The sequence below is a fragment of the Hypanus sabinus genome, chromosome 9 (genome assembly GCF_030144855.1).
Source record: "Hypanus sabinus isolate sHypSab1 chromosome 9, sHypSab1.hap1, whole genome shotgun sequence".
Classification (NCBI taxonomy): domain Eukaryota; kingdom Metazoa; phylum Chordata; class Chondrichthyes; order Myliobatiformes; family Dasyatidae; genus Hypanus; species Hypanus sabinus.
In genome coordinates, this window is record NC_082714.1 from 3010211 (window position 1) to 3035759 (window position 25549).

The 25549-nt window shown below is 44.0% G+C and overlaps 1 protein-coding gene across 1 annotated transcript; it reads right to left on the reverse strand.

Moving 5' to 3' along the window:
* Positions 1-973: 973 nt before the first annotated feature.
* On the reverse strand, positions 974-24812 carry decr2 (2,4-dienoyl CoA reductase 2, peroxisomal). Its single transcript, XM_059978861.1, has 8 exons — positions 24494-24812; positions 22715-22783; positions 19673-19724; positions 14134-14269; positions 12089-12213; positions 7848-7941; positions 4662-4766; positions 974-1289 (listed from the first exon to the last, which is right to left on the reverse strand). Exons 1-8 carry the CDS (start codon positions 24733-24735, stop codon positions 1072-1074), a joined length of 1041 nt encoding a protein of 346 aa, XP_059834844.1. The 5' UTR covers positions 24736-24812; the 3' UTR covers positions 974-1071.
* Positions 24813-25549: the final 737 nt, after the last annotated feature.

Here is a 25549-nt window from a genome sequence, read left to right on the forward strand (position 1 = left end):
GGTATCGCTCCCCAACTTTTCCTACACTTCATTGATAACTATATTGGTGCTGCTTCCTGCACCCATACCGAGCTTGTCAACTTCATCAACTTTGCCTCCAACTTCCATCCTGCCCTCAAATTTAACTGATCCATTTCTGACACCTCCCTCCCCTTTCTTGGACTCTGGAAACAGCTTATCCACTGATATCTTTTATAAATCTACTGATTCTTACAGCTACTTGGAATACACCTCTTCCCACCCTGTCACTTGTAAAAATACCATCCCATTCACTCAGTTCCTCCACCTCTGCCACATCTGTTCTCAAGATGAGGCTTTTTTCCCCAGAACGAATGAGATGTCCTCCTCCTTCAAATAAGGGGCTTCCCTTCCTCCTTCATCATCACTGCCCTCACCTGCATCTCTTCCATGCCGCGCACCCCATCCTCCCACCACCCCACCAAGGATAGGGTTCCTCATTCTCACCTACCACCCCACCAGCATCCACATCCAGCAGAACAAGTGCCGAACAAGCAGAACAAGTGCCACATCTGCCCCCTCACTACCATTCAGGCTCCCAAACAGTCCTTCCAGGTGAGACGACACTTCATCTGTGAGTCAGCTGCTGTACCTGGTGCTCCCAGTGAGACCTGACAGAGATTGGGAGACGACTTTGCTGAGCAACTACACTCCGTCCACCAGTGGCCACCCATTTTAAATCCACTCCCCATTCCCATTCCAACATGTCAGTCTATGGCCTCCTCTTCTGTTGTGATGAGGCCACACTCAGAATGGAGGAGCAACACCTTATATTCTGTCCGGGTAGCCTCCAAACTGGTGGCATGAACATCGATTTCTCAAACTTCCAGGAGCTGTCAGAGGCTATTTGAGACGCACGCCATTGGGAGCATTTAATGGGTAGTGAGAGCTTATCCCCCATTACCACCCCTGGCCATAACAACCTTAAGGAACAATGATAACATATAAGTACTTTGATAATAAATTTTATTTTGACTTTGACACATCCCATATTTTACCTTCCATTGAAACACTATAGGTAATTCACCTTTGAAAATTCACAGCTTGGTGGGTTTACAGTTTGGCTGATGTTTGTAGGAGTGACAGCATGGTCGACATGTTATTGGCTCCACTGAGCCAGTGTCCACCATCAATCACAAGTGACGCACCAGTCACATACGACGCTGCTGAGCTCACAAGGTACAGCACTCCATGGGCTATTTCTGTCTTGGTCCCCACTCTCTGCAGTGGGATCAGTTTCCGCTGGTCTTCTGCCAACCGCGCCAAGCCACCTGGTGAAAAGAGAGAGAACTAGGAATAGTAAAGCCCTTAAAGCCATAAAACAATTACTTACACTGTAAAATATGGTGAGTGTAAGGGGTGTCCAGGGAGGGGTGGCATCCCTGGTGAAGGGGCTTCTTGTATCCACTCTGGGACAGGTTGTCCACCTTTGGCCCCCACCGGACACTCAGCTCTCACCTGTGGCTCCAAGTAGCTGTTTGCTCTTGAAAGCGGCCACACCCCGGTACACCATTTCAACAGGTGGGCTAAACCTAGTGAGGGTAGCTGGCAGGCCTCATACCCCAGTGAGCTAGGGACATGCCTGTCCTAGCATGTGAATGGATGAGATCAACAGCAGCCAGGAAAGCAGTTCTGCATCACTTCATGGAGAGCAAAGGGCATGACAGGCACAGAAGTCATGGTCACCTACTGCAAGCAAGAAATACCCCAGTTAGTGATAACCACTCATACCACTGAAACCCCGATTTCTGAGATCCAGAGAGAGGAACTGCCCCAGTGTAACAGCTTTTCTACTTCAAAAATTCTCCTGTACACGTCTACCGTCATTGTTGGACATAACAACCTACAAAATAAAATACTGGAAACACTCAGGTCAGGCAGCATCTTTGAAAAGAGGAGCAGATTTAACAGTATAGATCAAAGATCTTTCACAACTCAGTTTTAAGTAGCAGAGAGAGTGAGGGAGAGATGGGGAGTGCAAAGGGCGGTGAGTGTGGGAGGGAGGATGGAATAAGAAGCTGGGAGGGAAGAGATGGAAGAGAAGGAGCTGAAGAAGGAATCTGATAGGAGAAGGATGGAGAAACAGGAGGAGGAGGAGGGAGATGATGAGCCTGAGAAGGAGCGATAGGGCAACCTGAATAAAGCTAACCTTTATTTCCTTTTTTTTCTAGCAAAACATTGTGTAAACTCAGAGTCTGGAATTAAAGAAAAGCAGCTAACGTGAAGAATAACAGAGTCACAGGTGGTGGAGGAACAAGCTTGAGAAGTTTAAAACTGAGGCACTGCTTTAGCAGGAGGCAATGTAACTCAGTGACCCAGGGGTGATGTGTCCGCTGAGTAAGGCTCTGCTATCTGAGCACTATATGCTTGCAACACACCTGGGTGTCAACATCTCTGAATCTCTGTCCTGGGCCCAACATATTGATGCACATAATGAAAAGGCACAGCAACGGCTATATTCCATTAGGAGTTTGAGGAGTCTTGTTATGTCACCAAAGACTAGCAAATTTCTACAGATGCATATGCACAGCATTCTAACTGGTTGCATCACTGTCTGGTACAGAGGACTGCTGCTCAGAAAGTTGTAAACTCAGCCAGCTCCATCATGGACATGAGCCTCCCCAGCATCGAGGACATCTTCATAAAGCAATCCCTCAAGGCGGCGGCTTCCATCACTAAGGACCCCTATCACCCAGGACATGCCCTCTTCTCGTTGCTACCATCAAGCAGTTGGTACAGGAGTCTGAAGAAACACACTCCACATTTCAGGAACAGCTTCTTCCCTCTGCCATCAGATTCCTAAATGTACCACGAACACTACCATTCTACTTCTTTCTGCTCTTTTTGCACTACCTATTTAATTTTAATATTTACTTTTTATTGTAACTTACAGTTTTTATTATCATGTAGTACTGCTAACACAAAACAACAGAAATATGCCAGACAAGTTAAACTTTTTTAGGATTTTGATTCCGAAACAAACCACTGGTGGCTCAGCAGGTCAGACAGAATTAATGGAGGGAAACGGACAGTCACGATAAAGAGGGCAGGGGAAGGGTAGAGCAAGAGCTGGCAAAGAGCAAGCAAGCAATAGGTGGATCCACTGGGCACCTCCCTCTGTCTTACGGGATTCAACCTGAAACATCGAGTTCCGCCAGCAGACTGCATGTTATTACAGATTCCTGCATCTCTGAAAGGATGATCTTTATTTGTCACATGTACATTGAAACACACAGTGAAAAGTGTAGTTTCTGTCAACAGTCCAAGGAGGTGCTGGGGGCAGCCCGCAACTGTCAGCAAAGCACCAACATGCCACAACTTACTAACCCTAACCCATACCTCTTTGTGACCTGTGGGAGGAAACCCATGCGTACAAGGTGAAAACGTACAAACTCCTTCAGACAGTGATAAGAACTAAACCCCAATTTGTGATCGCTGGTGCCGTACAGCTTTACATTAACCACTACGATACTGTATGTCTAGGTAAGGGGTGGTAAGCAGTAGGTGTATTCGCTGGCCATCTCCACTTTATCTTTGGTATGGATGAAGGATCTCAGCCTGAAACAACGACCTATCATTTCCCTCCAATGATGCTGCCTGACCACTGAGTTCTTCTAGCAGATTGCTTCTAAATTCAGATTCCAGCTTCTGCAGTCTCTTCCCAGTCTTCCTCATCCTAATGTAAGGACTCAGCCCAAAATATCGACTTTATTCATCTCCATAGATGCTGCCTGATCTGCTGACTTCCTTCAGCATTTTGTGTGTGTTTCTCATGATTTCCAGCATCTGCAGAATCTCTTCTTTTCATGATCTGCAGTCTTAATTCTCCATAGATTCAGATTTATTTATCACATGTACATCAAAACATACAATGAAATGTGCCATAAATGTCAACACCCAACACAATCTATGGATGTGCTGGGGGCAGCCCGCAAGCATGGAGTCTCTCCATACATTGACATTTACCAGGAATGTTGAAGCCAAAGAGCCCGAAGCATTGTTGAAGATCCCTACCACCCATCCTACCATCTCTTTGACCCACTTCCGTCAGGAAGGAGCTACAGAAACATCAGGACTAGGACTACGGACTGGGTAACAGCTTCTTCCCTCAGGATGTGAGACTAATGTGTACTCTGCGTCACTAAGGTCTCGTCACTAGGACAGCCAGTTGTGTACTGTATGTGCACTGCATGCATTTTGAATTAAATTTCATTAACACAGTTATGGCAATATTTTGTTTGATGTGCTGTGTCTAATTTATGTTTTGTGGGTGCACCGTGGTCTGGAAGAACGTTGTTTCGTTTGGTTGTGTGCCCTGGTAATACAGTGGTTAGTGTGACACTACTATAGCTCGAGGCATTGGAGTGCAGAGTTCAATTCTAATGCTGTCTATAAGGAGTCTGTACGCTCACCCCGTAGAATGTGTGGATCTCCTCCCACAGTTCAAACACATACCGGTTTGTAGATTAGTTGGTCATTGTAAATTGTCCAGTGATTAGGCTGGGATTAAATAGGGGAGTTGCTGGGCAGTTTCTGCTCGTTAGACTAGAAGGGCTTGTTTTGCACTGTATCACTAAATAAAATAAATAAAAATAAAATATAGTCAGATGACAATGAATTTGAACTTGAACTTGACTTCTTACCCAACTTTCGAAAACCTTCTGTTCCAGCTATGGGGCCTGGAGCCAGACTGTTCACACGGATGTTATCAGGTCCCCATTCTACTGCCAGGTGCCTTGTCATTGCGTCTGTAGAGAACAGGGAGCAAGCTGTGGTCAGTTAGGAATTTTTTTTAAAGCAACAAGTCTAATTCAGCATGCAGTTCCACTGGGAAATGGAGCAGGTCAAGTCAAATCAAGTCACATTTTATTCTCATTTTGACCATAAACTGCTGATACAGTACACAGTAAAAATGAAACAACGTTCCACCAGGACCATGGTGCTGCATGAAACTAAACTAGACTGTGTGAGACAACTCAAGGCTACACGTAAAACAACACAAAAACTATACTAGATTACAGACCTACACAAAGTGCATGAAACAGTGCAGGCCAGTACAATAATTAAGTAATATAATAAACAAGACAATAGACACAGTTGAGGACAAATTTTAATATAATAATAAATGATGTAGATGTCAGTCTAGACTCTGGGTATTGAGGAGTCTGATGCTTGTGGGAAGAAATTGTTGCAGTCTGGTCGTGAGAGTCCAAATGCTTTGGTACCTTTTGCCAGATGGCAGGAGGGAGAAGTGTTTGTATGAGGGCGTGGGGTCTTTCACAATGCTGTTAGTTTTGCGGGTGCAGCATGTGGTGTAAATGTCTGTAATGGCGGGAAGAGAGACCCCGATGATCTTTTCAGCTGACCTCACTACCACTGCAGAGTCTTGCAATTCAAGACGGTGCAATTCCTGAACCAGGCAGTGATACAGCTGGCTCCGCACCAGTCTGTTAGCCGCTGCACCTCCTCTCTGTATGCTGACTCGTTGTTCTTGCTGATCACCACGGTCTTGTCATCGGCGAACTTGATGATATGGTTTGAGCTGTGTGTTGCTGCACAGTCGTGGGTCAGCAGAGTGAACAGCAGTGGACTGAGCACACAGCCCTGGGGAGCCCCCGTGCTCAGTGTGATGGTGTTGGAGATGCTGCCCCCGATCCGGACTGACTGAGGTCTCCCAGTCAGGAAGTCTAGGATCCAGTTGCAGAGGGAGGTGTTCAGGCCCAGCAGTTTCAGCTTTCCAGTCAGGTGCTGAGGAATGATTGTGTTGAATGCTGAGCTGAAGACTACGAACAGCATTCAAATGTACGTGACTTTTTTGTCCAGGTGGGTGAGGGCCCAGTGGAGGGTGGGTGGTGATGGCGTCATCTGTTGAGCAGTTGGGACGATACGCAAACTGCAGGGGGTCCAGTGAAGGGTAGCAGGGTCTTGATGTGCCTCATGACTCTTGAAACACTTCATGATGATGGATGTGAGTGCAACGGAATGGTAGTCACGTCTCCCAGTTAATTACTACATGTTACGTTTGATGGCTCTGGGTCTGTACTCACTACTTTAGAAGAATGGGGAGTGGGTCTCATTGAAACTTATGGAATATTGAAAAGCCTACATACAGTGGATATGAAGAAAATATTTCCTGTAGTGTGGGAGTCTAGGACTAGAGGGCACAACTTCAGAATAGAGGTACGTCCATTTAATACAGAGAGATGAGGAGGATGTTGAACCTGTGGAATTCATTACCACAAATGACTGTGGAGACCCAGTCATTATATTTAAAACAGAGTTTGATAGGTTCTTGATTATTCAGGGCATCAAAGGTTATGGGGAGAAAGCAGGAGAATGGAATTGAGAGGAATAATAAATCAGAGCAAACTCAATGGACCAGATAGCCTAATGCTGTTGCTATATCTTACGGTCTTATGCTATAAAACACCCTGGGGATACAGGTCCCTAATTTCTTGAAGGTGATGTAATGGATAGAAAGGGTCATAAAGAAAGCTTTTGGCACATTAACCTTCATAATCAATGTAATGAGTACAGGAGATGGGATGTTATCCTGAAGTTGTAGAAGATGTTGGTGAGGCCTAACTTGGAGCATTGTGTGCAGTTATGGTCACCTATCGACAAGAAAGATTTCAATAAGATTAAAAAAGTGCACAGAAAATTTACATAGATTTTGCAGAACTTAAGCTTTATGGAAAAGTTGAATAGGTTAGGATTTTATTCCCTGCAGCACAAGGAGAAGAGAGATTTGATAGAGGTATATGGAATTATGAGGAGTATATGTAGGCTTTTTCCACTGAGGTTGGGTGAGACTACAGCTGGAGGTCATAGATTACGGGTGAAAGGTGAAGTGTTTAAATGGAACCTGAGGGGGATTTCTTCACTCAGGTGGTAAGAGTGTGGAAAGAGGAGCCAGTGCAAGTGATGGACATGGGTTTGATTTCAATAATTAAGAGAACAAGTACACCACAAGGCTGTGTGCTTAGCCCCAGTCTCTACTTGCTTTACAGTTAATGACTGTGTGGCTAAGCACAGCTCCAATGCCATATTTAAACTTGCTGTCGACACCACTGATATAGGCCGAATCAAAGGTTGTGACATTTCGGCATACAGTATAGGAGGAAGATTGAAAATCTGGCCCAGTGGTGCCACAACAACAACCTCTTACTCAATGTCAGCAAGACCGAGGAGTTGATTATTGACTTCCGGAGGAGAAAACCACGAGCCATGCAAACACAGGGTAGGACTGGCAACTAAGGAATGGTGGCCTGGCACTGGAAAGTGTTCAGAGGAGGTTCATGAGAGTGATCCCAAGAATGAAAGGGTTAACAGATGAAGAGACTTTGGTAGTTCCAAGCCTGTGGGGGGGGGGGGGGGGTGGGATCTCATTTAAAACTACCAAATATTGAAAGGCATAGATAAAGTGGTGTGCAGAGAATGCTTCCTGTAGTGGGGGGAGTCTAGGACCAGGGGGCAGAGCCTCAGAATTGAGGGACATCCATTTAGAACAGAGTCGGGAAAAATTTCTTTAGCTGGAAGGTGGTGAATCTGTGGAACTGATTGCCACAGGTGGCTGTGGAGGCCAAGTCATTGGGTATATTTAAGGTGGAGGTTGATAGGTACTTCATTAGTCAGAGTGTCAAAAGTTATGGAGAGAAGGCAAAAGAATGGGGTTGAGAGGGAAAATAAATCAGCTACGATTGACTGGTGGAGCAGACTCAAGGTGTCAAATGGCTTAATGCTACTTTTATGTCTTATGGTTTTGTATTTCTGGCAACAGGACAGCAGTTCAGATCAGGAACTGTTTAGTACCTACAGTACACACCTACCTATAGCAGCCTTGGCAGAGCCAGCGTGGGCTTGGAGGATCTGGCCCCGGTAGCTCAGTGTTGCCGTGATATTCACAATAACTCCACCATGGTCCTGAGGGAACACTCAGGGTTAGGAATGGCAGACAAAACTTTCTACAAACTTTCACAATAACATCTACTTTGCTTTCACTGGCAGCTTTTCATGAACAGTACTGTACGTCTGATGTTGGTAATCTTGATCAGTTTACTTGCCTTGCTTTGTATGCTTTTCCGTTCAAGGACAAAGGTAGTTCCATCACAGCCTGGTATGGAAACACCAATGTCCGTGAATGGAAAAGTCTACAATATGTAGTGAATATAGCCCAGTCCATCAAGGGTAAAAAACCTGTCCACCATTGAGCACATCTACATGGGACACTGTCACAAGAAAGAAGCATCAATTGTCAGGGGCCCCCATCACCCAGGCCATGCTCTCATCTCCCTGTTGCCATCAGGAGAAAGGTACAGGAGCATAAATATCCACACCATCAGATTCAGGAACAGTTAGAACCCTTCAACCATCAGGGTCCTGAACTGGAGGGGATAGCTTTACTCACCCCATCACCAAACATTTCCCACAACCTACGGATTCACATTACAGGACTTCATTGCAGTTCTTGATATTTATTGCTTATTTATTTATTAATAGTTTTTGTTTCTTTTCTTTTTGTATTGAGCCATTTGTTGTCTTTTGTACATTGATTGTCCGTCTTCTTGTATATGGCTTTTTAATGATCCTATTGTGTTTCTTTATAGTTACTGTGCATGTCTGCATGAAAGTGAATCTCAGGGTTGTATATAGTGACATCTGTATACTTTGTTAATAAATTTACTTTGAACTTTGTTTTCTACACAGCAGCCTTTTTGTTGTGATAGAAAATTTAGGTTCAAGTTGTTTGCAGTTCACTGGCTCAACACAAAGACAAACCAGTTTCAATCACAGCTTGCATCGAGAAGCTAAACAAACTCAGGTCATAGAGGGGTATTGCTCAGAATTGGACTATTTGGCCCATTACATGTATGCTAACCATGGCGATCATGAATATTCATTAGCATTTGGTCTATTGACTACTCAAATGCTTATTTGGATGCTAAAGTCAGGACTTTACTCCCTGGAGCGTAAGTGATTGAGGGGAGATTTGATAGAGGTTTACAAAATTATGATAGATATAGACAGAGTAAATCCAAGCAGGCTTTTTCCCAGGAGGTTGGTTGAGGTTAGAACTAGAGGTCATGGGTTAAGGGTGCAAGATGAAATATTTAAGGAGCACATAAGGGAAACTCCTTCATTTAGAGGGTGATGCAAGTGTGGAATGAGCTGCCAGTGGAAGTAGTGAACGTGCGTTTGAATGCAATGTTTCAGAAAAGTTTGGATAGGTACATTGATGGGAAGGGCACGGAGGGTTATGGACCAGATGGGACTAGGCAGGATAACAGTTCAGCATGGACTAGATGGGCTGAAGGGCCTGTTTCTGTGCAGTAGTGCTCTCTGACTCGATGGTCTGCAGGTCTCAGTTATTAGTATCTTACAAGCTGAGTTAGCAGGAGAACTTCCAGAGGACAATCCCAGTCTGGAAATGAGACACAGCTGCCCCATCTGGAATGACAAACCATGGTCACATCCACCCCTATATTGTAAAGGGTTCACATTTAAGATCACCATCACTGTGGCCTTGAATGTAACAGAAACATCTGCAGAAGCTGCAGGTTGCACCATGAAAGGCAATACTGTGGCAACAGGAAAGTTAGTTGAACATCAGGGTGTGACTTGTTAAGAGTGGTGACAAGTGATGATTGGTTCTAAGTTTGACATGCTGCCAGGTATTGGTCCACTTACTGCAGTGTTTAACATCAGTGGAAAGGGTATAAATGTAGAGGGCTTATGGAGCTTGGGAGAAGTTCTTCAAGGCGTCACACTGACAGCTGATCATGAACAGTGCATGGATCAAGTGGAAGGTGTACTGCAGTGAGAGGGGCCCGTGCACAACGCACTAACTATTTAAATGCAGGCTCTGTTCTGACCTAATAAGTGTAGTTTTACAGTTCTACATAGATAATTGCAGTTTGTGTCTTTCTATCTGATTGATTTGGATCCAAGAACCTATTGTTTTGATGAAACAGGCCCTAACTACAAAAAAACTGGGAGATAATGATCGATTCCGTATTAATATTTTTTGCCATTGTGGAAACAGGAAACGAATCAGAATAGTCCCAACAAAGGACTGAAGTTCAGTTCTGTTCCTAACTCATTTCAAATCCATTTTGCCCAACACCCTCGCACTCACGGACATCCGGCTTGCAGTTACGTCCATGCACTCTGGAAGGTCCCTGTTCTCTTCCAACTCTGACTCTGGAATATTCCTAATTTTAGTTTGTTCACCAAAAAAAGTTCCAAGTGTATTATCAAAGTACATATATGTCACCATATACAACCCTGAGATTCATTTTCTTGTGGGAATACTCAATAAATCCATAATAAAAAAAGTGAAAGACAACACCAAATGGACATTCAACCCGTGTGCAAAAGACAACAAACTGCAAATACTAAAAGAAAGAAATAATAATAATAAATAAATAAGCAATATTGAGAACGTGAGATGAAGAGTCCTTGAAATTTGAGTCTTCAGGCTGTGGGAACAGTTCCGTGATGGAGCAAGTGAAGTTGAATGAAGTAATTCAAGGGCTTGATGGTTGAGGGTTAGTAACTGTTCCTGAACCTGGTGCTGTGGGTCCTGAGATTCCTGTACCTTCTTCCTGATGGCTGCAGAGAGAAGGCAACATGACCAGGGTGATGGGGACCCCTGATGATAGAAGCTGCTTTCCTGCAACAACGCTCTATGTAGATGAGCTTTAATGGTGGGAATATTTGACTCACTCGAAATGCTGGGGGAGCTCAGTGGGTCAGGCAATATCTACGGAGGGAAATAAAGGGTTGACTCTTTGCCTGAGACACTTTATCAGGACTGGAAAGGAAGAGGGAAGTGGCCTACTGAGTTCCTCCAGCATTTTGTATTATTCTGAATTTGCAGCTTCTGCAGAATCTCGTGTTTAGATTACTTAACTCAATCTAATTTCAGGTTCCCTGGCCTCCATCTTTACATTTTTACTATGGATGTCCAGTCCCAATACACCTCCACCGCCCCCCCCCCCCCCACCACTCTCCTCCGCCTAGTGGAATTTGTCCTCAGTCTAAATAATTTCTCCTTTGCTCCTCCCACTTACTTCACTCAAAAGAGGTAGCCAATGGCCACTCACAGCCATGCTTGCCTGTTTGTTGGCTATGTGGAACAGTCTATGTTGCTTGCCTACACTAGTGTCCGTCCCCCACTTTTCCTACGCTACACTGACATTTGCATTGGTGCTGCTTCCTGCACTTGGGCTGAACTTGGATTTCATCCACTTTGCCTCCAACTTCCACTCTGCCCTCAAATTCACCTGGTCCAGTTCCGACACTTCCCTTCTCTTTCTCGATCTCACTGTCTCCATCTGTTTGTTGCTCCCTGTGTGACCTCTTGCATATTGGCAAGACCTGATGTAGATTGGGAGACTGCTTCATTGAGCGTCTATGCTTCGTCCACCAGAACAAATGGGATCTCCCAGTAGCCACTCATTTTAATTCCACTTCCCATTCCCATTCCGATATGTCCATCCATGACCTCTGCCACTGTTGGGATAAGGCCACACCTAGGTTGGAGGAGCAACGCCTTAAATTCCGTTTAGGTAGCCTCCAACCTGATGGCATGAACATCGATTTCTCAAATTTCCAGTAATGCCACACCCCAACCCCCCTTCACCATTTCCAATCCTCCGTCCCTCTCTCACGTTATCTCCTTGACAACCCATCGCCTCCCTCTGGTGCTCCTCCCCCCACTATTTTCTTTCTTCCATGGCCTTCTGTCTCTTTCACCAATCAACTTCCTAACTCTTTGCTTCATCATCCCCCTCCAAATTTCACTTACCACTTCACGTTTCTCTCTCCCCTCCGCCCACCTTTCAAATCTACTACTCAGCTTTTGTTCTTCAGTTGTGCCGAAGGGTTTCGGCCTATAACATCGAATGTGCTTTTCTCTATAGATGCTGCCTGGCCTGCTGAGTTCCTCGCATTTTGTGTGTGTTGCTTGGATTTCCAGCATCTGCAAACTTTCTCTTGTTTGCAAATAAATAACCAGGAGCATTAGTCAGATTTATCCATTTTGTCCACTGGGACAGACAAGGCTCACCTTCAACCACTTCTGATACAGGACTTTGCTGGTGTTGAAGGTTCCGATTGTGTCAATCTCCAGGACAGTCCTGAAAGCATTGAATGATAGGCCACTGGCAGGGCACAGGAAGTTTCCTGCTGCACCTAGGGAAGAAAGAAGGACCTTACTAACAGTAAGGGACACTGGACTATGTTAGACTATGGCTACATTGAGAATACGGATAAGAGGTGACTGATACCATCACGGGCACTAGCTTTCCCAGGACATTTTCAAAAGGCATTGCCTCAAAAAGGCAGCATCTATCATTAAGGACCCCCACCACCCAGAACATGCCTTCTTCTCATTGCTACCATCGAAGAGGAGGTACAGGGGTCTGAAGACACACTCAATATTTTAAGAACCGCTTAGAAACATATAAACATAGAAACCCTACAGCACAATACAGGCCCTTCGGCCCACAAAGTTGTGCCAAACATGTTCTTACCTTAGAAATTACCTAGGGTTACCCACCACCCTCTATTTTTCTAAGGTCCATGTACCTATCCAGGAGACCCCATTGTATCCACCTCCACCACCATTGCTGGCAGCCCATTCCATGCACTCACCACCTTCTGCGTAAAAAACTTACCCCTGACATCCCCAATATACCTACTTTCAAGCACCTTAAAACCGTGCCCTCTCGTGGCAGCCATTTCAGCCCTGGGGAAAAAACCTCTGACTATCCACATGATCAATGCCTCTCATCATCTTATACACCTCTATCAGATCACCTCTCATAAGGCATGCTCCCCAATCCAGGCAACATCCTTGTAAATCTCCCCTGCACCCTTTCTATGGTTTCTACATTCTTCCTATAGTGAGGTGACCAGAATTGAGCACAGTACACCAAGTGGGGTCTGACCAGCTGTAACATTTCCTCTCAGCTTTAAACACAATCCCATGATTGATTAAGGCCAATGCACCGTATGCCTCTTAACCAAAGAGACACCCTGTGCAGCAGCTCTGAGTGGCCTATAGACTCCGACCCCAAGAGCCCTCTGATCCTCCGCTCTGCCAAGAGTCTTACCATTAATACTATATTGCCATCATAATTGACCAACCAAAATGAACCACCTCACACTTATCTGTGTTGAACTCTACCTGCCACTTCTCAGCCCAGTTTTGCACCCTATCAGTGTCCCACTGTAACCTGTGACAGCCCTCCATACAATCCACAACACCCCCAACCTTTGCTTCTTCCCCTTCACTATCAGATTTCTGAATGGTTCATGAACCTATGAACACTAGCATTTTTTTTCTTTTTTTGCTCTAATTATTTAATTGAATTTGTTAATATATATATCTTATAGTAATTTATAGTATTTTTACATTTTGCAATGTACTGCTGCCACAAAACAACATATTTCATGACAAATGCCAGTGGAATGATAAAAGCCGTAGACTGGGTGCACAGCCAGGGACTTTTCTCAGGGCAGAAATGACTAAAACAAGGGGGCACAGTTTATGGTAACTGGAGGAAAGTATGGGGAGGGTGTCAGAGGTAGCCTCTCTTTTTTTAAACACAGAAAGTAGTAAGTGCTTGGAATTCCCTGCCAGAGAGCTGGTAGAAGCAGATACATTAGGGGCATTTTAGAAACTGTTGGATAGGCACTTGGACGATAGAAAAATGGAGGGCTAAGTAGGGTTAGATTGATCTCAGAGTAGGTTTAGAGGTTGGCGCAGCACTGTGGGCTGAAGGGCCTGTACTGTTCTGTAACGTTTTATGATCTAGGTTGGCACTGGAATGTCACATGCTGGGCTGCCCTCAGCACATCCTTGGCTTGTGTTGGTTGTTAATGCAAACCATGCACTTTACTGAATGTTTCAATGTACATGTGAGAAATAAATTAATCAAAATCTGAATCGTACAGTCAGAACTGAATATACTCCAAAATTCTGTGTCCATCGGGTCAAGGTGTCCTGTGGACCAATAGGTACGTTGACTTGCCAGGACAAGTGGACATTTATCTTGTGGACCTCCCCTCTGCCCCTGATGCGAACAGGAATTACAAGCTCAGACTTACTGTTCACCAGGATATCAACTTTCCCAAACTCCTGCAGTGCCGCCTCCACAGCAGCAATGACGGTCTCAGGCTTCCTAACATCCACTGACGCTGGGAGACAGCGCTGCCCAGTGGCCGCACGCAGCTTCGCAGCAGACTGGATCAGAATGAAAGATTATTCTTACACTCGGCTTGGAAGAGCAACACCTCATTTTCATCTCGGCACCCTCCAACCTGATGGCATTACCATCGATTTATCTATCTTCTGGTAATTTCACCCCCATTCTCCTCACTATTTACTGTACATTCCCCATTCACCCTTCTCCTCTCCTCCCTCATCTGTCCTCACACCTCAGAACATAGAACAGTGCAGCACAGGGTCAGACAAGAAAAAAATCTACAGATGCTGAAAATCCGAGCAACACACACAAAATGCTGGAGGAACTCAGCATCTATGGAAAAGAGCACAGTCGACGTTTTGGGCTGAAACCCTTCAGCAGGTCTGGAGAAAAAAAGGTGAGTAGGGAGGTGGGGAGGGGAGAGAGAAACACCAGAATACCAAATTGGTGAAAGGTGAAGGGGGAGGGATGGCTAAAGAGTAGGAGAGCAGCAGGGATCACAGAGGGGGGAGCAGTGAGAGAGGGTTTCAATGAACTCCCATTGAAGGGAAGAGCTGCACTTCTTCAGGTTAGGCATCCCTGGAAGTGTAGTAATCCAATCACAAACAAGAGAAAATCTGCAGATGCTGCAAATTCAAGCAACACACACAAAATGGTTTTTCACCAATCAACTTCCCAGCTCTTTGCTTCATCCCTCCCTCTTCAGGTTTCACCTATCACCTTCTGTTTCTCTCCCCTCCCCCCACCTTTTAAATCTACTCCTCAGCTTTTTTCTCCAGTCCTGCTGAAGGCTTTTGGCTCAAAATGTTGACTGTACTTTTTTCCTTAGACGCTGCCTGGCCTGCTGAGTCCCTCCAGCACTCTATGTGTACAGCACAGGAACAGGCCCCATGGTCCTCAATGTCGTGCTGAACAAATTAAATTGGTAATCAAAATCAACTAATCTCTTCTGCATACAGTGTACATAACCTTCCATTTTCTTGATACTCATGGATCAGTTGAAGTATCTCTTAAAAATCCCAATTGTATCTGCTTCTTGCACCATCCCAGGCATCCATCACTCTTTGGAAAAAAAACCTGCCCCCATGTCTCCTTTGAAATTAACCCCCCCCCCCCCCCCCACACACACACACCTTAAATGCATGCCCTCTGGTATTCGACATTTCAACTCTGGCAAAAAAGTCTGTCTATCTATGCCTCTCATAATCTTATAAACTACAATCAGATCTCCCCTCAGCCTCCATCGGTCCAGAAAAGTTCTAGTGGCCCACACTAATTGCCAGTGGTGGTGACCCAGCTTCTTATAGTGCTGCAGTCCTTCTGATGCAGGTTCTCCTACAGACAGTGATGTAGTTCCACGACAGGATGCATGACTTCAAAGTTCAAAGTAAATTTATTATTGAAGTTCATATATGTCACCATACACTACACTGAGGTTCATTTTCTTGCAGGCATTCACAGTAAATACAAGAAACACAAATCAATGAAAGACCACCTCCAACTGATATGCAAATATTAACAAACTGTGCAAGTACCAAAATAAAGAAATAATAAAAAATAAATAAGCAATAAATATTGAGAACTTAAGATGAAGAATCCTTGTAAGTGACTCCATAGGGTATGGGAACAATAAAGTGATGGGGTGAGTGAAGTTAATCCCTCTGGATCAAATGCCTGATGGTTGAGGGGTAATAACTGTCCCTGAACCAGATGATGTGAGTCCTTAGGCTCCTGTACCTTCTTCTTCTCGCAACAGCGAGAAAAGATCATGGCCTGGATGGTGGAGGTCCTTGATAATGGATGCTGCTTTCTTACAACGTGGCTTCTTGTAGATGTGCTCAATGGTGGAGAGAGCTTACCCATGATGGACTGGGCAGTATCCACTACTTTTTGTAGGTTCTTCCATTCAAGGCAATTGGTGTTTCCATTCCTGGTGCTGCTGTGCTTTCTTCGTAATTGGACTTAAGTGCTAGGCCTAGGACAGATCCTTGGAAAAGACAACACAGGAATTTAAAGTAGCTGACCATCTCCAGCTCTGATCCCTGAATGAGGACTAGCTCACAGACCTCCTGAAGTCAATGATCAGAGAGGAACCTGAAGGTGGTGGTGTTCCTATGTGCCCGCTGACCACATCTTTCTCGGTGATCGATGCAGCAGGGTAGGGGAATGCTGTAATGAGGGAGCAGCAGTCAATGCTGATGTTCCAGAGATGCCCAAATCCCAAAAATTTAAAAACAAAGCAGTATCCCAGGAAAAACCAGCTGACACTAGCAATGATAAGACGCCACTTGTACAAACTATGCCAGCCCTGGGGCGCAACAACCAGAAGGCATCAGAACTGAATGATACTGTGGGGCGCCCCGGTCGCGTAGCAGTTACAGCGATGTTTTTATGACTCCCAATTCATTACATTCTTTCAGTTGTTTCTGTTGCAACTTTTCTCTCCCCCTTTGTCCTACTCAGCTCAAATGTAGACAGGCTAAAAAGTCAGCAACAGCACAGGAAATAGATTCTGATGAAAAGGAATATTAATCGGATGCCACCGTAATGTAGCGATCAGTGCAACACTATGGCAGCTCAGGGTGCTGGAGTTCAGAGTTCAATTCGGACGCCATCCGTAAGAAGTTTCTACATTCCCTCCATGTGCCCCTAGATTTTCTCTGGGTGCTCTGGTTTCCAGAGACCTAGTGTTTAGTAGTTTAATTGGACATTGTAAATTGTCCTGTGATTAGGCTTGGGTTAAATCAGTGAGTTGCTGGGCTGGAAGGGCCTGTTCTCCACTGTATCTCTAAATAAATAAGTGGAAAGCAAACAAATCCTGTCTCGGCCAACGTTTGTCCTTCAATCAACCTTTCTGAAACAGTTATTGAGCCAGATAACTGGTTAACATCACATGGCTGATTGTGTGACCTTCTCACAGACACAGATTTCCTGCAGAGATTGCATCTCACTGTGGAGGTGTGTTTTTTTCCTTCTTTTTTTAAATTATTATTTATTTATCTAGTTATCAATCTATCTGTCTATTTATCTGTTTATTTATTTTGTGTGTGTACACACACACACACACACACACACACACACACGGGGAGAGAGAGGCAGGCAGAGAGAGAGAGAAATTGAGGGAGAGTGAGGGAGAAAGAGATGAAATGAGTGGTTGGAGCAGTGATTTGAAGATTAGCAGGCAATACTGACTAACTGTGGAAGTTGAATTGAGTAGCAATGTTTCATATATTGTTATGAGATGTTACTTTGTGCTAACAGTTCATTATCCTACAGGTTAACAGTTCCTCTCTGGACACATAATCCAGCTCCTTTACTTGTACAACCTAGTCCCAACTCAACCCCAATAACCTATTGGCAAGCAAGCAATTGTAAAGGATCAGTAAAGAAAGGCATTTATACAATTTATAGATGCAGCGTAAGCAGGGAGGAGAATGTTTGGGGAACAGGTTGGGGGAAGAGACACAGAGATAGGCAAAATGTGAGGAGCTGGCAGTTGGAATTGAATGGAGAGAAAATATAAGATTACCCATTTTGATAGGAAATAAAGTTATTGACGCAGATACTGGAACCTGGTCTGTTTTAGGAACAGTCTTTTCCCCTCTGCCATCAGTTTGGAATAGTCCATGAGCTCAAGAACAGTACCTCAGTATGCCTTTTACTTACACCATTTATTTTTGTAATTTGTAGATTTTTTAGTCTTTGTCCAGCACTACTGCCATAAAACAACACATTTCAGAATCAGAGTCAGGTTTAATGTCACTGGCATACATCTTGAAATTTGTTGTTTTGCGGCTGCAGTACATTGCAATACATGATAGAAACTATAAATTACAATTAGAAATATATTTTTAACAATTGAATTAAATAGTGCAAAAAGAAAACAAAATAAAATAAGAAAGCAATTGAGGTAGTGTACATGGGTTCATTGTCCATTCAGAAATCTGATGGCAGATGATATTTCACCTAACATATCAGTGATGATAAATCTGATTCTGATAATGAAACACAAATTATACACACTTTTTACAAGAAGAACACAATTAGAACTAAAAAAAAAAGCCCATTTTAGTGCAAAGTGATGAGAATGTTGCCAGACTGTAATGATTAGGGTTTTGCTGGATGGTTCAATAAGGCTGAAGGAAAGTAGATGTTCCTGAACTTGATGGTGGATCTTTGATGATGGATATTGCCTTCTTGAGGCAGGTTATGTCATTGTGGCTTGGGAAGAAATGTCCTTACTCTGAGGATAGTGACAGCTGTGAATGCTGGTACATGACAGAGAGCGACCTTGCCAAGCTATTGACATTTCACAACATGAGCCTTTGGAAGATCCCCAGTATTTTCTGGCCAAGAAAGATCTCCAACCACAAGCTACTCCTTCAGTGTCATCAAGAGGTCATGGCCACAATTATCATAAGGGAGTGTTGTAGATGAATTGGGCACATGATGAGAAGAGATGCCAACTCCATCATTAAGACAGCACTTTGCTGGACCCCTGAAGGGTGGAGCAAACACGAGAGACCGAAGACAATTTGGCGCTGTTCCACAATGGCAGAAACAAGGACCCTGAGCCATAAGGGAGGAGGTGGCCAAGGACAGACAGAGACGGAGGATTACTGTCAGTGGCGTAATAGGCAGTAAGTAAGCAAGTAGGAAGACAGTGACCTTTAGGAATTCTGTATGGAAGGGATGTAGTGAAGGCTGTGTCGTTGACTGCACACAAGAGGAGACTGACAGACTATTGGATTTCAACAGAATTATCCTAGCTGTGTGCAACACCCATTCCCAGGAATAGAACAGACTACAGAAAATGCTGGATACAGCCCAGTTTAAGACAGGCAAAGCCTTCCCAGCATTGAGCACATCTACGTGGAACATTACCAAAAGAAAGCAGCATCCATTACAGAACCCCACCACCTAGATCATGCTCTCTTCTCATCACTACCATCCGACAGGAGCCTTAGGTCCCACAGCACCAGGTTCAAGAACAGTGATTACCCTACAACAATCAGGTTCCAGTACCAGTGTGGATAACTTCACTCACCACAACAAGGAACTGATTCTACAACCTCAAGACTTACTTTCAAGGACTCTTTACAACTTATGTTCTCCACAGAGTTATTTTTTTATTTGCACAATTTATTTTTTAACATTGGCTGTTTGTCAGTCTCTATTTATCTTTTGCTTTCTATTGCATTTCTTTATTTTCCTTGAAATGCCTGCAAGAAAATGAATCTCAGGATTGTATATGGTGTCATACAGTGTATGTACTTTGACAATAAACTTACTTTGACTTGGGTGTGACTTGGGTTTAGTGCAGGAGGTAGAATACTGGCCATTGTTTTACTGAAGGGTGGGCCATGCTTAAGGGGCCAAATGGCCACTGCTGCTTCTTCTACTCTTCTCTTTTTCTACATCAGCGAAGCACGTCTACTTACTGCCTGCACTCGTTCCAGGCTCCTGCTGGCAATAACCGTCTGACATCCATGTCTGCAACAGAACAGAACAACAATTCTTAGTCTATATTGGCTAAAAGTTACTGTTCAAATTCCATTGTTCTAATCCGGAGGTGGCCACAGCTCCTGCAGTCAGGATACCCATTTCACGAGTAGGTCTAACACAGTGAACGGTAGGGCACTGAGGAGTGTGGTAGAACAAAGGGTTCTGGGAATATAGATCCATAATTCATTGAAAGTGGCAGTACACTGCCCTTCATAAATCAAAGTATTGAGTACAGGAGATGGGATGTTACATTGAAATTGTATAAGATGTCGGTGTGGCCTAATTTGGAGTATTGTGTCTCAAACATGAGAAAATCTGCAGATGCTGAAATCCAAGGCAATGCACACAAAAATGCTGGAGGAACTCAGCAGGCCAAGCAGCAACTATGGAAGATAGTAAACAGCAGATGTTTCAGGCCGAGACCCTTCACCAGGACTGATGAAGAGTCCTGATGAAGGGTCTCAGCCTGAAATGTCAAATGTTTACTCATTTCCATGGATGTTGCCTGGCCCGCTGAGTTCCTCAGTATTTTGTGTATGTTGGAGTATTGTGTGCAGTTTTAGTCATCTACCTACAGGAAAGACCATAAGACATAGGAACAGAATTAGGCCATTCAGTCCATTGAATCTGCTCTGCCATTCCATCATGGCTGATCCCGGATCCCACTCAACCCCATACACCTGCCTTCTTGCCATATCCTACGATATCCTGACCAATCAAGAAACTATCAGCTTCTGCCTTAAGTACACCTTGGCCTCCACCGCAGTCTGTGGCACAGCATTCCACAGATTCACTATTCTTTGGCTAAAAAATTTCCTCCTTACCTCTGTTCAAAAAGGTCACCCCTCAGTTTTGAGGATATGTCCTCTAGTTCTGGATACCCCCACCAGAGGAAACATCCTCTCTACATCCACCTTATCTAGTCCTTTCAACATTTGGTAGTTTTCAATGAGATCTCCCCGCATTCTTCTAAATTCCAGTGAGTACAGGCCCAAAGTTGCCAAATGCTCCTCATATGTTAACCTCTACATCCTTGGTACCATCCTTGTGAACCTCCTCATGAATCTTTCCAATGACAATATATCCTTTCTGAGATATGGGGCCCAAAACCGTTGACAATACTCCAAGTGCGGCCTGACTAGTGTCTGATAAAGCCTTAGCATCATCTCCTTTCTTTTATATTCTATTCCCCTTGAAATAAATGCCAGCATTGCATTTGCCTCTTTACCACAGACTCAACCTGTAAATTAACCTTTGGGAGTTCTGCACAAGGACTCCCAGGTTCCTCTGCACCTCTGATGTTTGAACCTTCTCCCTATTTAGATAATAGTCTGCACTATTGTTCTTTTTACCAAAATGCATTATCATACATTTCCCAACACTCTATTCCATTTGCCACTTTTTTGCCTATTTTTCCAATTTGTCGAAGTCCTGCTGCAATTACATTGCTTCCTCAGCACCACCTACCTCTCCACCTATCTTTGTATCATCTGCAAACTTTGCCACACAGCCATCAATTCCATTATCTAAATCACTGACAATGTGAAAAGTAGCGGTCCCAATACCGATTCCTGAGGAGCATCACTAGTCACTGGCAGCCAATCAGAAAAGGCCCCCTTTATTCCCACCCACTGCCTCTATCCAGGCCAGTATCTTTCTTGTAGCCCCATAGGATTTTATCTTGTTAAGCAGCCTCATACATGGCACCTTATCAAAGAAAACCAGGAAAACTTACAAGCATGTTTCTGGGACTAGAAGACATGAGTTATAAGGAAAGATTGAATAGGTTAGGACTTTATTCCTTGGAATGTACAAGATTGAGTGGAGATTTGCAACAGGCATTCAAAATTATGAGGGGTATTGACAGGGTAAATGCAAATAAGCTTTTTCCACTAGAGATCAAGGTGAAATGTTTAAGGAGAACATGAGGGAAACTTCACTCAGTGGGTGGTGAGAGTGTGGAACAAGCTGCCAGTGCAAGTGGCAGATGTGATTTTGATTTCAACAGTCCAGAGAAGTTTGCATAGGTATATGGATTGGAGGGGTATGGTCCAGGTGCAGGTCAATGGACTAGACAGTTTAAATAGTTTGGCACAGACTAGATGGGCTGAAGGGCCTGTTTCCATGCTGTGCTGCACTTTTCTATGACTCCAGGACTCAAGGTAGCACAGGCAGAAAAACTGGAAGGGAGAATATATTTAACTTAAAACAAAAGAAATCGTTGCGGTTAGTGTGACCTATCACAGCTCGGGGCATTGGGAGTTCAGAGTTCAATTCCGTTGCCGTCTGTAAGAAATTTGTTTATGTTTCCCGTGTGCATGTGGGTTTCCTCCGCATGCTCTGGCTTCCTCCCACAGACCAAAGATGTATCAGTTAGCAGATTAATTGGACATTATAAATTGTCCTGTGACTAGGGTTAAATTGGTGGGCTGCTGGGCGGTTAGCTCATTAGGATGGAAGGGCTCGTTCCACACTGTAGCTCTACATTAATAAATCCCCTGAGACAGGGTTCTTTCCACAAATGGCTTAACAGCATCCACAATAAACAAGATACCCTTCCCCAGCTGTTCTCCCCATCCCAGCATCATCCTGTTGGACAGCTTGAGAATATTGGACTGTGGAAAATAACTTCATGGCAACGACCTGGCCCATTTGAGCTTGGTACTTATTACAACGGGGTTCCCAACCTTTTTTATGCCGTGACTCCTGACCACTAACTGAGAAGTCCATGGACCCCAGGTTGGGAACCCCTGCATTAGAGGGATACCACAAGGGCTGTCACACTGACACAGATCAGCCATGATATAACTAAAAGGCAGAATGGGCACGTGGACCTGCAAGGCTCCACTGTTCCTTTGCAAAGGGATACGTGTATCTTTTGGCACACTATGGGCATCAGACAGGGCAAACCCCATCACTTCAGGCATTAATGATGAGAAACTTCACAGAAGTACATAAACACACAGACATTTTTCAACCTCATCAAAATCTCAGCAATTCGGAATCCAATGCCTGATCCTCCTCCTGTGATGAATGCAACTTTGTCCCTGTTCATGAGAGATGGCAGTAATTAATTTCAGATTTTAGATTCACATTTATTTATCACATGTACATTGAAACCTACAGTGAAATGTGTCATTTGCATTAACAACCAACACAACCCAAGGATGTGCTGGTGGCAGCCTCCAAGTGTGACCACACATTCCAGTGCCTACAAAGCATGCCCACAGTGCTCTGCAGAACAACACAAAATCACAACAAAACAAAACACAACATCAAAACAAGCCCCATCCTCCCTTCCTCCTATGCACAGACACAGCCTTCTAACCCCAGGACAGGTTGTTTTCTTCGGCCTCCAGCCTTCTACAGGGATCAGAAGTGGCGAGAGGGAGCAGCTTCAAGTTCCTGTGTGTCAAGATCTCTGAGGATTTAACCTCCCAACATATAAATGTAGCTATAAAGAAAGGAAGACAACGGCTATACTTCATTAGAAGTTTGAAAAGATTTGGCACATCAACAAATACACTCAAAAACTTCTATAGTCATACTGTGGAGAGCATTCTGACAGGCTGCATCACTGTCTGGTATGGAGGGGCTACTGCACAGGACCGAAAGCAGCTGCAGAGGGTTGTAAACCTAGTCAGCTCCCTCTTGGGTACTAGCCTACAAAGTACCCAGGACATCTTCAAGGAGCAGTGTCTCAGAAAGGCAGTGTCCATTATTAAGGACCTCCAGCACCCAGGACATGCCCTTTTCTCACTGTTACCATCAGGTAGGTGGAACAGAAGCCCGAAGGCACACACTCAGCGAATCAGGAACAGATCTGCCATCTGCCATCGGATTCCTAAATGGACATTGAACCCTTGGACATTACCTCATTTAAAAAAAATATACAGAATTTCTGATTCTTGCATGTTTTTAAATCTATTCAATATATGTATACTGTAATTGATTTACTTTTTATTTATTATTACTATTTTGTTTATTATCATTTCCCTCTTCTATATTATGTATTGCATGGAATTGTTGCTGCTAAGTTAACAAATTTCACGTCACATGCTGGTGATAATAAACCTGATTCTGATTTTGACTTTTGGATTTGCAGATTCATTCAAAGAAAGACAGAACCATAACTTCGGCAAGTAGAAAGGACTCACAGAGAACTGTGCAAGTCTTCTCCCATGGGAAAGAAGTCTTAGGGAACCTCATAAGCAGGAGATTATGCAGCAAAACAGGAGTCTTTATCCATAACTGAAACATAATAGGCCCAAATTCACTCTACATCTCTTTTATTTTGCCAACCAGGATAATTCCCAAGATAAGATAAACGTGCTACCACAAATAGCTAAAAAAAACATGGTAATGATCTTTGGAGTTTAGAATAATTGAAGTTTTTTTTCCCTGAGAGGCATAATGTCAAGACGTTTCAAACCATGTTAAATTCTCTAATGAGAGGACATAGTTACAAGATTAGGGGATAATTATTTAAAACTGAGATATGTTAGAACTCACAGAGACTGGTGATTTCTCATAATTCTTTACCGTGTGGCTGTCAGGCTGGATTGCTTGGGATGCTAAAAGAGCAATTAAATATATATATTTAAGATCAGTAAATGCAGTCCGATGGGGAACTGACACAACAAAGAGGAGGCCGCAGGAAGATCTGTCAGGAACATATTAAATGAGGGGAAATGTTTGACAGGTGAGGGCTTCTTCTTTCCCAAGTTCTTCCCTACTTGACACATAAAACAACTTACTTTAGAATATCAGAACTAAATATATAAGAGTAGTTCACCAAGCAGTCGTCGGTGTCCACTTCCTCAGGGACGCTGCCAGCTCCGGACATGACCACCGACTGGCTGAGGCCGCTCTCACCGCTCGCCGAGAATCGGTCCCGGAGGCAGCCGACCTCCCAAACCGGTGAAGTTCTCTCTTTCGCAATAGCGGGGGCGAGACTTCCCCACACAGGAGTGAGGAACGGCGACAACCGACTGGGCATAAAACGTCCCCAGCTGGGGCAGTACAGTAATCAACAGCCAAGCGGAGAACGGAACTACATTTCCCAAAATGCCCCTGTACACTGGGTGCATTCAGTCTGGTAACCGACTGAAAAAGGGATTCCCTTCACAACAAGTCCGCATTTCCTCCCTGATTGCAGGAGAAATTGCTTCAAAATAAGAATTAAAGTTCAAAATTCATATATGTCACCATATACAATACCAAACTCTATTTCCTTGCAGGCATTCACAGTAGATACAAAGAAACACAATGAAAAATTACACAAAAACAAAGAAAATCCATGTATACAAATACGTCAGAACAGCACAGGAACAGGCCTTTTGGCCCACAATGTTGTTCTGAACCAACTGAAATTCTGAGATTAATGGATCAGACTGTAATTCATAGTGGTCTTTTTCAGTTCTGTTTTTATTTTCGTGTTCTCGCCCATTCTTTCTTGATTGAAGGGCTGGGGGTTTGGGTGATCTGCTAGATTTTGTTCAAGGGAGGGGTGGGGGGTTGGGTTTTGTGAGCATTTGTTTCTTTTTCATTTCATGGTGGGGGGAACTGATATCTTTCTTTCAAATACTTCTATGGTTTTCTGTATTTTATGGCTGTCTGGAGAAGACAACTTTCAGTTGTGCACTGCATACACATTTTGAACTTTTGAACCTTTACAGAATGCCCATATCCTTCCATTCTCTATGTTCCTATGTAAACTTCTCTAATGTTTTCTGCTTCTACCACCAACCCTGGGAGTGCATTTCAGGCACCAACCACTCTCTGTGGAAAAAGATATTGTCTGTCTATACCAC

What these genes read in the sequence shown, in the direction of transcription:
- decr2 (XM_059978861.1), bottom strand. Translation starts at nt 24,735, where the DNA reads ATGCCCAGTCGGTTGTCGCCGTTCCTCACTCCTGTGTGGGGAAGTCTC. An exon ending in ATTGCTGAGATTTTGATGAG is followed by an intron (nt 19,725 to 22,714) that starts GTTGAAAAATGT and finishes GTTCTGTTGCAG; the next exon opens with ACATGGATGTCAGACGGTTA. An exon ending in AGAAGGTTTTCGAAAGTTGG is followed by an intron (nt 1,290 to 4,661) that starts GTAAGAAGTCAA and finishes TCTTTTCACCAG; the next exon opens with GTGGCTTGGCGCGGTTGGCA.